The sequence below is a fragment of the Lupinus angustifolius genome, chromosome LG12, assembly GCF_001865875.1.
Source record: "Lupinus angustifolius cultivar Tanjil chromosome LG12, LupAngTanjil_v1.0, whole genome shotgun sequence".
Taxonomy (NCBI): domain Eukaryota; kingdom Viridiplantae; phylum Streptophyta; class Magnoliopsida; order Fabales; family Fabaceae; genus Lupinus; species Lupinus angustifolius.
This window is the reverse complement of record NC_032020.1, coordinates 16,165,471-16,182,810: the sequence shown is the minus strand read 5'-3', so window position 1 is coordinate 16,182,810 and position 17,340 is coordinate 16,165,471. Positions and strand designations below refer to the sequence as shown.

Here is a 17,340-nt window from a genome sequence, read left to right as displayed (position 1 = left end):
CTGCTACCACATCAAATCAAAATGTGATGGAATTGATAGACAAAATTAATATACCAGATCCAATCTCACTTAACGCAAAAACAACCATAGCATCCTGTGAAAGGGTAAGATTTGGAATGCGGCAATAAGTGGGAGAGTGGGAGTGTGTTGCCACTTGGACCCTGAAGAGTTTGCCTGACATGTCACTTATAAATAGATCTTCGTCTATAAGAAGAAAATGATATGTGTAACTTATAAATTAAATATCTATAAATAAAATATTATTTTATAACATGTTAACCTAAATCTATTTTTCGTTTTGAGGATTTATAGCTTAATACCATAATTAAATGTTGCAAGTATAAATAAAATATATTTGAAACTCTTAGAAAGAAATTGAGGATGAAACGATTAATTAAACCTATTTATTTTAAAATTGAAAAACGATATATCATTTGTCCTCGTCAAAACCAACAAATTGTTGGTTTAGTGGTGTGTAAGGTTATCCCCCAAATCAAAAGGTTAAAATTTTTATTCATGGGAACTATATTTGTTGAGAGATGTAGTCACGTATATAAATTAGTTTCTTATCTAAAGTAAGAAGATTTATTTGTCAGTACCAAAAAAGTTGTCCTCATCAATGCAAGTGGGCTTAATGGGCCAGTGCTAGTTGCGAATGAGCTGTTTTTGTGAACGTTCTGAGCAACTCCAGCTCCAAAACGTTATAAAGAAGCCAACAAGTATATTCCAAGAAATCATCAAACGTTCGAATTTCAAATCAGTGTGTCAAGCACCAATTACTTGACCCTAACTTAGTATAAGTACTTGGTCAAACATTTTTGGTCACTCACTCCCCATTACGTAGTCTTATTCAAAATCAACAATTCCATTAAAGCATTAACTATTATTCAAACCTTCCCACTATAAAGTCTCTACCTTGAAAACCTCTTCGAAACCCAAAAACCAGAGCTTCAGAAGGAGAAGAAAACACCGTTTCCTACTTTTTTCTTTGATATTCATAGTTGACCAGAGAAAATGGATGGTACCCTTTTGCAGGAAACCAAAGAAAGTTTACAACTTCAGCCAAAGATTTCAGTTTCAGGGCAGAAGATGGTTCAGTTTAGAGTTGCTCCACGATCCAGATCGGCCTGCACATGCTCGAACAGGACCGGTTCAGTTATTTGTGTGCGGCACGGATATTTGGTGCCACCATCAGAGAAGAGGATGAAGAAGCGATTGGCAAGTAAAGAGATTTTGAGGAGAGCACTGACACCAGCACCAAAACGTTTAGCACTAAGATGGTTGAATTTTAGGCCAACACCTAGTAGGCTCTCTAACATGTCCATGGCTTAATCTCTCTCTCTCTCTCTTTGTAGTTTTTCTTTATTGGAAGTTTTGTACAATTTAATATTCCACTGTAGTTAAGATGATTCTATATTTTTATAAAGTTTCATTTTGGGTAATTGATCTATTTTTAGACCCTTGTGTTATTCTTGAAAATTAATCTGGTAACTGAAGATTTGATTGCTCTGTCTGTCTCTTCAATTTATGAATCGGATTGGGATTCTCCAATGATGTGTGATGATTTCAGTGACTTTCGAATAGTTTAGATATGATTGACTGGATTCGGATTTGGATTTGGATTTGAATAGTTTAGATATGATTAGACTTGTCGAGTTAATTTGTCTTTGATGTTAATTTTAAGATTGCTCCAAAGTTACCAAAATCACTGAATCAAAGTAAAAAACTGCAAATATTACCAAAAAAAAGCTGAAAATACAAATATATAGGATGATGAGCAAAGTTTTGTTTTCTTAACCAAATGTCATTGGACTCAGATGCTATGGCTGTTTTTGCCTGAAGTGAGATTGGATGTGGGAACTTAATTTCTCCATTATTTCATACACTGATTTGATGCGATAACTTCTACTAGGGATGAGATGAGCAGGATGCTACTTTACTCACATTTAATGTTCATAATTGGATTCACATAGAGTCAGGTTTCATCTGTTCTTGGTTGTCATTAAATAGACAAATCATGTACTCAATGCAAAGATCATATTAAAAAAATATTAAAAATGTCATATATATATATATATATATATATATATATATATATATGCATCTAAAGGACATGTATAGCATATTGAGAATAACTTCTTTATTATTAACGAGGATAAAATATCACACTCTAAATTCAAAATACATGTACAAGTCTTGACAAATCTGTTGCAACATTCATTACGGGTTTAAACTTGTAGACTTATTGAAACAAGCAAAGTTAATTATATGGGATGAAGCTCCAATGACACATAAGTTTTACTTCAAGACATTTAATAAAAGTCTCGGAGATATAATGATTACGACAACAAATGACTCCATTTTATTCAGAGCAAAGATTGTGATTTCAGACAAATCTTGCCAATGGTTTCAAGAGGTTGTCATTTAGATATTGTGCATGTAACAATCAATACATATATCATAGATATTAATGCGTAATTTTAACCCTTCCAAAGAATATGCGTCTAGAAAATCATGACAATGCAATAGAATTCACCAAAATGTATCCTACAACTTATTTTACAATGTTTTCTGAACTTTTTCTTTAATTTGTAACAATTCTTTATTTATTTAATATAATAAATTCAACATCTAATCTGTCAACAACTCTACACCGACAATCAAATATATCAATATCATTTTTTATGGGTTCAATAACATTTTTATTAACAAATTATGTTTTTACTTTTTAAATAAAGTTACGCAAAATACATTACTACCTGGGCGAATGCATGGGTATCCTACTAGTAAGTTTTATAAAAGAAATCAAAATCTCCTGTTAATAGGAGCGTTGAGTTTTAATGTTTCACAAAGGTCACATGTGCTTTTATGTCTTTGAAGGAACAAGAGATGATCCTCTGTTTTTTATCTCATTTAATGGCGCAACGTATTGTGTATACGTAAGTCTTTAATAGTCTAATAATCACTACGACATCAATTTGCTGCATGCTCAAGTTTTACAAGTATTGATAAAAGAAATACACTTTCTTTCTTAGACTTTGCATACTACCATACCCACAGACAATCCATTATTGCAGTTACTACAATCAAAAATGCATTCCAACATTTTCCAGGATAACTTCTATGCATTGTTTCAAAATTAAAACATCGCTACAAATGACACGACTAAACAATTAAAAATACGAAACAAAATGACAAATAAAATTACGACCCAAAATACCAAATAGCCAATGTAAGAGTATGTAACTTAACGAAAAATTATAATGGGGAGACAACTAAAATCGACAACGAAACAAATAATTGTACTGAATAGGTGGGGTGTGCCAGCCCATGCTATAGTGCAAGGCATAGGCGACGCTTGAGGAGCCCAACAGCAAGCTATTGATATGGCTCTCCCCCTCAAAAAATAAATTTAATATCGTGTGGGCCAATGGCCCACATATCAGATATTAAACTGATAAGAACAGATACTACACTTGATCTTAGCCAAAAGGCCGAGAAAGGTATGACTAACAATACAGAGGAATGCTGCTTTTATATATTGTCTTGGCTGCTTCTTCTCTCCATCTAGCAATGTTGGACTTTGTCATTCAACACTCATACTTGGCACAAATGCAGTATTTTTTCAACCTTCAACCAACAACTATGGAATCCTAACAAACGTTTGTTAACAACTTGGATCACTAACTAGAATGATTCACTCCTAGAATGTTGAAATAATGGAGGGATTACTTGCTGGGAGCACACTGTTCGTCCTCCCCTTCATAGTTCCAACTTGCAAGACTTAGAACCTGGTCCAGTTAAACTTGTATTTCATTTTCTTTGTGATAGACTAGTTGTTATGGAATGGTACACTCAACTGCATGGTCCATGGTGAGATTTAAGGACAAAAAAGTAGCTAGTTGCAGCCTGTTACCCTCTTCCAGAGTTTTCAAAGAATAAAAAATATCATTTGAACCTGACACGGACACACATTGCACAACCCTTCAAGGATATAAGTTGAGATTTCTATCTATACAGTTTCCAACTCTCGAAGATTGAGAGAACTTGGCCCTGTTGAGTCCAATCTAGGAGAGTTGAGTTTGAATCAAAACCTATCTAGCTTGCCGCCCTGACCTAAGCAAGTATTATGCTTGTATAATAATAAGCTGAATGGCAGGATCCAAAGTGTGCAAACGGAAGGACTATAATAGACTGAAATCTGGGGAAAAATTACTTTGCTATAGACTCAAATTTTAAATGTATCCTTCCAAGTTCCAAGCCTTGTTGACATGACCAAGCAACGAAGACGTCTAAGGAAAGAAAATTTGTGTGAACTGAAAACTATACATAACTAAGAAAGTCATAGCCCGATATTGTATTTAGAGGATGAAAGCTTATGATAAAAAAGAATGCTTTAATTTATTGCAATTTTAACCATCTAAGAAAATCCAATAGAATACTTGCGAAGAGAGAAAAACCAAACGACATGGCGATTGAAATTTTAAAACGGTAAAAGGGTATTATTATTATTGGACAATTTCAAATGGGCCACAAAGGGTATGAATGGGCTGGCTTGTTCAAGAAAATCATGGCACTCTAATGAAATTACAGTAACTAAAATGCATCTCAAAATAACACACGAAAATGCCATTACATTTTATTGCGGAAAATTCGTATCCAGAACTTAATCTCTACATGTAACCCATTACGAAAAACCCTTGGACTAATATTGGAAGGGGCCGCGCGAACGCAGGCCCCCACTGCCACAAATTATGATGTAGGCTCCACCACTTGGGTAGACCTTAGAAAAGCACCCCTCCTAAGTGCAATGGAGGTCACTTCCCTAGGCCATGGGCCTTCTTGATCACCCATTGACCCCATCCAGGTAAGTATGTTACTCCTTCCCACCCATTTTTGTTTTATAGCTCAGTCTTCGTGCTACTTCTTGGAAACTGGCCTATGTGGGACTAACTAAAACTGGGTGCTAAAAGTACTGTACCATTCTTGCCAACACTGAAATCTGCACTCCCATTCTGGGACCAAGCATGAACTCACCATTGATTTATACATCTCTAGAGTATACGACTGAAGAAGAAGAAGAAGATGCATTATCAACTGAACATGTCTCTTCTGAAATATGGTGTCATCGGAGAAAGCCTATGAAAACCCATTGTGAGCTTGTGTGCCCAATTTTGATTGCTAATAACACTGTCTATTGTGTGTAGCATCAATCAACATCGTTCTCCACATCTCAGAACTATGAGAAACTGATTGAAACCTTGTATGTATAGATATGAATGTGAAGGTGCTCTTTGCTAGACAACCCCACACCAAATGTGCTAATAATATCAATCCAGTTTTCGACCAGCATGAGTTTCGAATGTTTCCAATTGTTTGTATGGTTCCATTTTCCTGAATTGAATTTGCGTGCATGATCTGCAAGATATTAGCATTGCTTACAATATTATAAATTTATTTTGTTGTCATATGTTAATTTACATTGCATTACATGCTTTATTGAGACGGAAAAGCTGCCACTGGTGCCTTCTATTTGGTGGGATAGATTAGGGAGTATATGTTAAGTCCTTAGCCCATGTTACTTATCTAATCACACTAAAAATGCAGTAAGAAGTTTGGTGAACATGCATGAATGTTGAACAATGAATGGTGGACGCCGAAAGTAAATATGCATGAATTGGTTAAGTTAAATCCAAATTTTGTTAGTTTGAAATTATTGGTGAGAAATTTATGATTTTGAAAGAATAGGTGCCAAGCCTTGTTGAAGTGGAATGCGCTGTGTGTGGGTGTCAAAGGACATATGGGGTGGGTCACTCTAATTTATATATAAAAAAAACTTGTTTCCTTATTTTATTATTATCGCTTAACAACAAAGTTTTTTTTGTTAATGGTTCCACCTTTAAATTTTAGTAGTTTGGGTATTTATTGAACTGGTTAACGAGTAAAAGAATAGAATATTACATTGGACATTTCAAGGGAAAAAAATATTATGTTGAAAATTATAATATTTAAAAATTAATATATTGAATGAGTGTAGGGCAAACATTATTTGTGTTGATTGAATGTTATAAATAAAAACAATAAATAAATGAATAAATAAATAGTAGCTGACCTGATCTGTCAGGGAGACAGCGATAATGTGTTGCTTGCACGCACTCTTTCCATTTTTCAGTTTCATTTTCATTCCAAAGCTTGCCACATTCTCATTCTCTTCTATTCTGCATTTTCATTTTCATTTTCATTTTCTTTTCTTCCTCGTTAGTGTAATTAAACAAAATCATGCTTCTTTTATCAACCACCACCTAGGGTTTCTCTCTGCTTTTCCCCTTTATTTTTAATTGCCGGAATTTATCTCCGGCGACCATGGCTTCCAACTTGCAGATGAATCCACAGCTTGAGCAGATCCACGGTGAAATTCGCGACCATTTTCGAGCTCTCGCGTATGTTATCTTTGCCCATCATCATTATGTTACATTGATGCTTATTTTGCTTTTGTCTTTGTATTTTTATTGTATGCCATTGCTTGTGATCATGGGAAAGAAAGACTTTTTTTTTTGTATGTTTGGTTGTGATTATCGTGATTTTATGATTGTTGACGTTGGGGGATATGTAATTGGCCATTTTGAGTGATAGGTTGCTTGCTGAAAGATTTTATGATTGTTCACTCTGGTGTTGTTTCTATCTTAGCCTTTTATGTTTCGTGATATTTCAGAATTTAGGTGGTTTATGGTTTCTAAAGGTACATAGTTACCTAATTAGATATGGGAGGACAGTACTTTGTGAATTGAGTGTGTCTGTGCTCGAAATGAGTGACCGGAGGGTACTAGTTGAACTAGAAGGGGGCACTTGATATACATTATAGTAGACTAGTATTAATACATTGTGATGGTGGTATAATTATGCTCCCTGCTTTTTCGAACTCCATGCTCCCTCATCAATCTCAGCAACTGCTTGTCCTTATTCTACATGTTGATCATTTTGAAGACATAAATTTTTATGGAGGTATAGTTATGCATTGTTATTTCACTTTCATTAGCTATGTAAGATTGCTGGATGTCCATGATGTGTGTCTTTAGAATAAAGTGAATCCTCATTCAATTTTAATATTTTATTTTATCATATAAGGCACTCGTTAATGTTCTGCGGAAAAGTTTTAATTTGGATTTCAAAGGATATTGAAAGTCAGTTGTTAGAGAAACATTGCATGTTTTACTTACCAGCATGTTTGAACCGATGACAACGGTTTGTTTCACATGTCTTTAAACTGTGAATATAACTGTCTGGGGCCTGGGTTTCTGTCTTCCACTCAGTGATTGGTTAAAGCGTCTGATGGATATTATGTTATTTGCTTTTATTTATCTTTTTATAAGTGATGTATGGTTTACTTTTTGCTTTTGGTCTCGTAATAATGTACCCTTAGCCAGTGCCACATGTTACACAACTATTTGTTTCTGTAGAAGGAAAATAAAGGTTAACTGCTCTGTCTAAATAGATCCTATTCTTTAAGCATTTGTTGATACATGTTAGAATGTGGATGATCTGTAATGTATTTCTTTATGTATGCATTTTTAATATATTCACCTTTTTGCATCCAGAAATGGGTTCCATAAGCTGGATAAGATTAAAGATTCAAATAGACAAAGTAATCAGCTGGAAGAACTCACGGGGAAAATGAGGGAGTGCAAAAGGTAAGTCGCACATTTATCTAGTTGTAATCTTTACATCTCTTTGTGGGAACTGTAACTTGAGAGATCCCACAAAAAATCTGAATGAGAAGGATACTTGCAACCTTGTTCTATATTGAATTTTGTATGGAAAACAAATCTGGATATATTGTTTATCGTACTAATTATGTGCTTTCCAGAATTCTTATTTGACAGGTAAACTTCTTTTGCCTTTTTATATGCCAATGCTGAAAGAAGTGAAATTTTATGTGATCTTGCATATTTTGCCATTTTCTTTTCAGATGCATTCCTAGCATTCTTAGAATATTAATTGCTATATTGTTATTATTGGTTTCAGATTGATAAAAGAGTTTGATCATGAAATTAAAGATGCAGAAGGAAGAACTCCTGAGGAAGTGAACAAGCAACTCAATGACGAAAAACAATCAATGGTCAGTACCCAGAACCCTTTTTCTTGATTATGTTGGGAACCTTCTATGTACCTCTTGAAACTTTGGAAGGGGGTGCAAGATCTTCCATGTGTTGTGAATTTGATTATCCAGCTTATCCTGTTTTCAAGTTTTAACAACTTCATCAATAGTTTGCATGGGATGCCAATTACTTTATGGATATTGTCCATGTGTATGTCAGACATTGATTGTCCTTGTATTCAAACAGCCAATTCTTTATGTTTGCTAACATCCTTTTCTCTTGCAGATCAAGGAGCTAAACTCTTACGTGGCATTGAGAAAAACGTAAGTTAATCTATATTTTCTATTTCTGTAGTCTGAAAAGGAAATTCTCTTTTCAGCATACAATTGGGTCTTCTAAAGCTTATGGAACAAATCAGATGATTAATACCAATGTTTCCTGTGATTATATTATTCAACTTTGAAGTTCATGACAAATGTTTGGTCTTGGTGTCAGCAGAATCAATAAAGGAAAATTTAGTTTCCTTGTTTTATAATTTTTTTTGCTCCTAACTAAATATTTTTAATCGTTTGGGTTCTATGAATGGGGGAAAGGAGGATTTATACTATCACTTGGATGATTGGCAGGTTCATGAATACACTTGGTAATAAGAAAGTTGAGCTTTTCGACATGGGGACGGGAGTAGGTGAACCTACAGCTCAAGAAAACGTTCAAATGGCATCAGGTAAAAATTTCAATTGAAGTTGTAGACTTTTAGCTGATAACCAATGAGACAATGGCTGCACGTTACCGTATAAGTTGAAATTAATTTACCGTGATGTGCTTCTATTGTAAACAGTCTCTATCTGGGATCTCTATATTGTATTTTTTTTTGTTGCTAATTTTTGCAATGGCATACTTCAGTCTTTCATCTTTGTTAGTCCATCCTACTTGTGGCTGGGGTATTCATTGTATTTTGAATGATTTGACATGTAGCGAATAACACACATTTATCTCCCCAAAATGTTATTTGGCTTGTCCTATAGAAATGTCAAATCAAGAACTTATTGATGCTGGGACAAAGACAATGGATGAAACTGATCAGGCTATTGAGAGATCTAAGCAGGTGAGTCACTTTGGAGTTATGACTCCATTGTCCTTTGGTCCTTTGTTCTGACCCTTGTCAAAATGTAGGTTGTACATCAAACAATTGAAGTGGGGACCCAAACTGCTTCTACTCTGAAGGGCCAAGTAAGTTTGATTTGTGGAATATACTTTATGAGTTGAAGAGTAAGTGATCACAAATTTGATCTATATTGGTTTTCAAATTGTTCAGACTGATCAAATGGGTCGTATTGTTAACGAGCTTGATTCGATTCAATTCTCTATAAAGAAGGCCTCCCAACTTGTTAAGGAGATTGGTAGACAGGTAGTTTCATTTTCATTGCTTTCTTATATTATTTACTATCTTTCAAACCTCTCATTGGAACTAAATCATCTCTCCCCATGTTGTCAGGTAGCTACGGACAAATGCATCATGCTTTTTCTGTTCCTTATCGTCTGTGGTGTAGTTGCCATTATTGTCGTCAAGGTATGTTGTTCATTTCCCTATTAATTCGATGAATTGATTGGGGAAATATTTTTCTGTCTCAAGTGAACTTAACACATTTTAAAGATTAAAATAAGGTAATGCATTATACAACACTGAAAAAAGGGGAGAACTTATGTTGCATGTTGACCCATGCAAGTAATTGCCTATTGAAATGCTTGAGTAGTCAACAAATCTTCCATTTTGCACCATCAAATGTTTCATTTTTTGTGTACAATACTGTTTTAACCAGAAATATTTTGCAGATTGTGAATCCTCACAATAAAGATATCAGAGATATCCCAGGATTGGCGCCTCCAGTTCCCACCAGTAGAAGGCTTTTGTATGTAAAGAGTGGAGAACGATTTGATTAATTTTTGAATGTGAAGAAGAGTTTTCTCCATCTGAATCCTACCAATTTCATTCTTGTTTGTATCAATGGGAAAGTTAGAGGATTGCTGTCAGAGACATCGGTCCGGTGTCTTCAATTAATTTGAATTTAAAAATATATTCTTGCACATTCTGTTTGTGATTCTATATAAACCACACGAGAGCCTTTTGCTTTGCTTTGAATGCCATGTTTCTTATGTAAACTTCCAAACATGTGGGACTAGAATGAAAATAATACTCTATTGTGAAATCCATGATGTACATGTCTGATTCAAATGAGATTTATGAATAATCTGTAATCTATGAGTTATTCGGTTTTGTAAGTGACATTTTAAACATGCTTGCAGCTTCTCATGTTATTTTTCTTTCCCTGGACCTCGAAGTCCTAGATCCTGATATTTCAACATCAAGTTTTTCATTTAGTTACTTAGCCGAATTTGAATGAGAAATACTAACAGGGTGCAAAATTGATCATTCTACTTTCTAAATTGTATTAAAAGTGCTTATTAAAATGTTTAAAATTCAATTTGTCAGTTATGTTACAACTAGATTTGTGGCTGAAGATTTGCACTTGGAAACAAATTTGAGCAAAAACTGAATTAACAGCCCATTTGATTGAGCCAACACTAAAGATTAAACCCAGAGACTATATAAGTTAGAGGTTTACCTATGTGCTCTTCACAATTACAAACATGAAACTGTAGTAATGGGTAGCTTTGGAATTGCAGATGGGTTACCTTAGAATAATGTAGCTGGTTTATTTTCATTTGAGATACGTATTGTTGATTATAGCCATATTTTAATCTCATTTTTTTAAATATTAAGATTCTAGTAAATGTGATAATCCTATTTCTATTTTAATCCATGGGATGCTTGATTTTTTTTTCCAAATGAAATCCTAAATAGTGTGCCCCTCTACTGATCTCCATTTATGCTTTAAGCCAATTTGGATTCAGAACTAAGACTCCGTTTGTTTAGGCTTATTTCTTAAACAATGTATTTTTTGGTATGATAAAAATTATTTATTACATTATATATTTGGTTCATGAGATCCACTTGAGTAAGTTTTTTAAACTTAATCTTCATCATAGCCATCTATTCTATGGAAATCTAATGGTTTTAAATTAGTGAGTAGATTTAAACTATTAGATATTCATAAAATTGATAATTAGAATAAAGACTAAATTTACCCTTGGAGCAAGTTAATCCTCACTTTTATGCTTAGTTTTAATAAAAAAATGTTTGTGTGGATAAAAGCCAAATTTCAGCTTTTAGGAGAAGCTTAACATTTTCGCTTCACACAAAATAATTAAACGAGTCAAACCGAGTTGAACTAGAGTTCTGTTCGGTTTAGCTCGATAAAAATTGGTTTGACTCGAAACTCGACTCGAGTTCGATATGAGTTATTTTTTTAACTCGAGTTCGGCTCGATTAAAGTTCGCAAACTGTTCGACTCAGTTCGAATTAGTTCATTTGGACAACTCAATTAATTATTTCATTTTTAAAAATACTACAATTTTTTTATATATATATTTAACTTTGATTATAAATATAAAAATAAAAATAATGTATAAATCATATCATAATAATCATAAAAAATTAGTTATATATATACATATACATACATATATTTATATACATCTAAATATATTTGTATATATATATATATATATATCGAGTCAGCTCATGAACCTAACGAGTCGAACTGTATCTAACTCAAGTTCGGCTCGTTTATTTAACGAGCTCAATTTTTAGCTCAAAATTGACTCATTTGGTTTATGAACCAAGTTTATCGAGCTAAATAACGAATCGAGTTTCGAACGAATACCGAGTTGGTTCAGTTTATTGTCAACCCTAAGTAACACTACCAAAATCATTTTTGAAAAATCAATCACCTGTCCTGAAAAAAAGATTAATATTAAGGAATTCCGTTTGATAGGTATTGAAGTTAACACTTAGATTTCTACAATTGAATTAACAATTTTATTGAACTACCAGTATACCCATTTTTAGGTAGGAAATTTTAGTCAACGTCATGATTCATGACAAATGCTTACTATCCTTACGATAAAATATATAAAAAAAGAAAGAAAAGAAACGACACATATATAAAAAAACTTAAAACCTGAACCAGAACCAACCTATGGTTCATTATTAAACGAGTATATGTGAACTGTTAGGCATGTTATATAGTTGTAGGCTACCACACACATTTATAGTTATGATTACCTACGATAAATTAGATATATGAATGAAAATGTATTGACACTTGACACTACCACCTAAGCTAACAATTAATATTATTATATAAGTATAACATCAACAGACAAAGCAATTTCAACTACTAGCAGGCATTATCACAATTCATAAGCAACAATAGCAGCAAACCAGAATCCACAACATTGCGTGTGTGGTCATATTATCATATGTGGTCGTGTCTCAAACGCCACAGCCACATCCAAAATTTGATGTCTCAACAGCTTGAAATTACAGCCTAATGTCACATATGATTAATTGGAATCTCTTGTGAATAGAGAATAAATATCAAAGCATACCAACTAGACTGTTTCTGTGGAAGCTTCTCTTGGTCTCACTAACAACACCAAATATTATTGTTTATTTAATTTATTATAAGAACAAATGATTTTGCTTATTGAGTCCCATGATTATCACTTTTTAATTGAAATGAAATCTATGCTGGTATACCATATAATCCATATTTTAGTAGAGTTTTGTTGAATTGAGTTTGATTAAGGGGCTTCCTTAGAAGGTTTATGACCAAGGAATAATCTAATATGGGAGACTTTCACTTTTGTTATTTTGAAAAACATGTGCTGTGTTAACTATATGTATTATATAGAATATTTAACTCAAAGGTTTTGGTCCCAGTAGCATTTGTGCGTTGTAAATTTAGGACACGGGGGACACTTTAAGAGGGTCACAAGCCAAGAATATAAATCAAGGGTACTTTCTCCTTTTGTTTTTTGGGTAATGAATCTGAAATTGTGTTAAAGTAGTAAAAAAATCCAGCATACTTTAGATCAAATAAAAAATATAAATTAATGATAAAAAATATGAATCAAAATAGTTATTAACATAAGTTATAAAAAATATTAAAAATAATTAATATGTCTTAGATTTTATTTTTTTAGGAACCATTTTGAATTATTCAATTTTCCAAGGACCAAATTAATATATACAATTTTTTTAAAAGTGAAATAAATAGTTACTCTTACTTTTATTAATATGTGTATTGAAACTTGAAAGTATAAAGTTCAGCTATTGGGAATGTATCTAACTTCTGACAAAATCTTACCATAGAAGGCAGTTGAGAGATTGAGTTTAGAATTTATTGTAAAATTGTAGCAGCAGTTGTCGGCAGAAGACAAGTCTTTGCATTTGTTTATGTTATCTTGAGGATATTCCATGAGTCCATAACGAATGCCTCCTTGCTTCAGTTCCTTGTATTCGGCTTACCAAACGAGATATACAAAAGAAAATGAATACCTAACCTTTCTTTTCATGAGAATTGGTTCTTAGTTTGTTTGTATCTTTTGTACTAAGAAGGATATCTATCACTTTTTGGGTAATGAATTAATCTTTATATCTTTTGAGGTGTTTGAGTACTCATTCGAAAATTTGATCTTTTAGTTAGTTTGGGATGTAGCTGAACATTACACTATTAGAGAAACGTATTTTTGGTACTTGGTACTTAGTTGGTTGCTTTTCTTTTTTATTTATTTTATCTTTCATGTTTTAACATTTTGTTCCATAGTGATTAACATGAGAAGAACCGTGTTCAGAATTTGAAATATAAATTTAAGATAATGGAACAATGATCAAGCTAGTGTTTATGTTGGAAGAATTAGCTTTTTTTCTTTCTAAACTCCCATGATATTATTATTTTGAATAAATGAACTTAAAAGCAAATAGTGAAGTCCCCTCCCAAAAAATAGCTAATTTATCTACGCTTGTGAAGAAAAAACTATAAAAAAATAAAATAACTATCCGTTTAAAGTCGATTGACTCAATAATATAGTTTTCAAGTGCATTAACATTGCGTGCATCCAAGTAACACAAACCATTTAAGTAGTGTTCCATCGACCATCAGTGTTATTAGGCAATGCAATTATGCCACCCATATCTTTCTCATTCTTAATTAATTAACTAACACACTCTTTGTCCAGCTAAGCATGCTTTTGGTCAAACAAGAATCTTGCTTTATAATTTTATAAACGGATCCCGAAGAAATATTTCCTATGCGGGTAAAAAATATTGATATTTTTTCTTGACAATATATATTTTTCCTATTTGGGTAAATAATTACATTGAGAAGTATATAAAAAGAATCATGTAAACCTGGCTAAATGGAAAAAGAAGAATCCAAGAACCTTGTTTCCACGTGAATTATTAATTGTATTAGTGGAAAATGTTAAAGCAAGAAGTTATTTATGTATTTCCACTGATATAGCTGGAACTGTTTTCAATCTTTGTTAGCCACCCTATGAATCTTCCTAGTTACACTAGGCTTAAATATTGCTAATCTCCCATTTTAATCAGCTTTATACAATAAAAAGGTGTGTCACGAGAGATCCAATAACTCCCCTATTTGTCTCCTTTATGTTTCCTTTTGACCTATCTCAAAAAGTTTTAAAGTGAAAACTTCAAAAACCTTAACGCTTGGAACAATTTTTAGTATATATGATCAATGTGATTATAATTGTAGTGGTGATATATTTTTCACAACTTCTAAAATTCCATGATTTCTAATACCTTAATATATCTTCTTTCGTAGTGGTTGCGGATACAAATGTAAAACCCCAATATCTAATTTAAATTAATGAAAAGAAGAACTGGATGATTAAGAAAGAATACATCAAAATCAAGAATAGACAGAGGGGGCAAAACAAAATAATTAGTGTTCAAAAGAGGTTAAGATTACCAGATATATATCATGTGCAAGCCACCCAATATCATAAATAAATGATACATAACCAACAAAATCAAAGATAGTTGATAGAGAATTGAGTCTTTATTTATGATGTTAGATGTTCTATTTATGTCATACATATGTATATGAAAAAGATTTTCCTGAAAGGATTAGGATCCTGTCGTTGAGAGAAATTAAAACATGAGTCTTGTTAAATAAATCTCATAAATATATTCATGTGAGCCTTTGTTATTATGACATTTGAACAATGATCTGTTTATTTAGTACAAAATCTAAGAATCTGATCTCATCTTGTCGGTCTAACAGGAAACTACACTATTCCCTTGTTGAAAGAGATCTCAATTGGAGACACCTTTATTGTGCCGAAAAATAATACAGAAAAACAATGTAAGAGTATTATCATATAGTAGAGAGCAAAAAAATTAACTTTTTCTGTGAAATAATTATAACTTATAATTACTCATTCCATTTAAGAATTATCTGTATGTAACTGAACTGCAGAACAATGTTCCCTTCTTGAAAAAACTGCAACTGAAGTTATAAGGTACCCCATCTTAACAAGTGGCACAGAAATAATTGGTTGTCTTTGGTTGAGTGGATGAGGGTTCATTTATTCACTGCATTCGAAAAGTACTTAACCTGGACCAGAAAAATTTGCCTTAAAGAAATAACATAGGACCATAGGAACAAACCACAAGACTTGTCTTGTGTATCATATACATATATTTATGTATCTACAAGCTTAGGCCTTTCAAACCAATCATTGCTCCATATATATACAGTATAAAGGGTAGCCATATGAGTTGAAATTGGCCAATCATGACAGGCCCATTTATTTGTCTGACAATGTGGGACTTGCTTTCCCTTTCACTATATTGCTCTTCTAACAATAGAATGTTTCCTTTATAATATTTTATTAACATCACATTGTGCAGGACCCCTTCATCCCTTATAAGGTATGTAATCAAGTACACCCTTCTGAAACAGTTGGATGCTTTGGGTATTCTTGTGTATACAGTTTCAAAGTTTTCATTATTATCCATGTGGGATGAATGGAGGATAGCATGTGTGTTTGATGGCAACACTGTTGATAGGACCATAAGTTACCCAACCAACCTATTTCATCAAAAAGTTAATTCTGTTTTGGTATGAGATTTTTTATGGAAAAAGTATAGTTATTTCAGCATGTTATAACTTAGGAGCTTTAAAACATTTCTAGTAATCTATTTAATATTTTAATTAATGTTCCCAATAATTTAATCAACTAACTTACCAAATTTTTAAAAAAGTTTGGATAAATCAAAATATATCTCATGAACACTTAAAAGCAATCACAATTCACAAAATACTCATGATCTCAATTCAAATTTATATTGTTATAATATATATAATTCATCTTATACTACCGACTAAATATTTATTATTTATTAATACTTATGAAACTTCAACTTATATTTGTTATGTCACATCAGGTTTCTTTATGCAAAATAAAGAAATTATTAATCTTTAATAAAATTGTTATTATTTCTCTTACCAAAAACCATTTTTAAATTCTCTTACAACTTTATTTTATATTTATTTTTTACCACTCAAAAAAGAGTATAAGAAGATAAAAAATAATTATTAACATGTTGATGTTTGAAAAAAATACGTAAATAGAGAGAAAGTTTTTTTATTTATAAAAAGACCATAAAATATTGAATATAATAAAACTAATCCTACTAATTTCAGCACAACATCTTCCCATTCAAGGACAAAGCTGGGTAGACAAATATAGAAGAGGGGTATTATGGGCAATTAGGAAAATTGGTATGGTGTCCAGTCTGTTTCCTTGACTATCCAGCATACTGAATGGGATAACAAAACAAACCCTCACATTTAATATATAAAGATAAAAATGAAATTTAGCAATTTGCGCAATTCAATGATATTGAAATTTTCAAAAAATGACTACTTTCAGCTTTTTAGGTGTGTACTCTAGAACCGGATCCTATGTGCGAACAGGACATTGTCCTTACGTCTCTATCTAATGGAGTATCATTAAATAATATAAAAATATTATTTTATATTTTTATAATTGTTTCTTTAAATAAAATAATATATTTTTATTGGTCCGGAACATGATACCAATATAGATAGAGTATCTCCATCGGTGTACTCTCTTTGACCTTTTCAACTTAATTTATTTTCCACACACATCAATCCTATAGCATTTCTTCAATACCACACTAATTACTTGTCACGTGTAATAAAATTAATGTTATTGATGTGTTTGGCTTAAAAGAATTCAGACTAAAATGAAATTAATTATTTTGTAGTAACGGGCATCTCCTTTT

The 17,340-nt window shown here is 32.4% G+C and overlaps 1 protein-coding gene across 1 annotated transcript; it reads left to right on the top strand.

Moving 5' to 3' along the window:
• On the top strand, positions 6,119 to 10,363 carry LOC109362326 (novel plant SNARE 12-like). Its single transcript, XM_019608043.1, has 10 exons — positions 6,119 to 6,440; positions 7,596 to 7,688; positions 8,023 to 8,116; positions 8,382 to 8,419; positions 8,723 to 8,820; positions 9,122 to 9,201; positions 9,270 to 9,326; positions 9,412 to 9,504; positions 9,592 to 9,666; positions 9,930 to 10,363. Exons 1-10 carry the CDS (start codon positions 6,364 to 6,366, stop codon positions 10,035 to 10,037), a joined length of 813 nt encoding a protein of 270 aa, XP_019463588.1. The 5' UTR covers positions 6,119 to 6,363; the 3' UTR covers positions 10,038 to 10,363.

What these genes read in the sequence shown, in the direction of transcription:
- LOC109362326 (XM_019608043.1), top strand. Translation starts at nt 6,364, where the DNA reads ATGGCTTCCAACTTGCAGATGAATCCACAGCTTGAGCAGATCCACGGT. An exon ending in ATGACGAAAAACAATCAATG is followed by an intron (nt 8,117 to 8,381) that starts GTCAGTACCCAG and finishes TTTCTCTTGCAG; the next exon opens with ATCAAGGAGCTAAACTCTTA. An exon ending in TACGTGGCATTGAGAAAAAC is followed by an intron (nt 8,420 to 8,722) that starts GTAAGTTAATCT and finishes GATGATTGGCAG; the next exon opens with GTTCATGAATACACTTGGTA.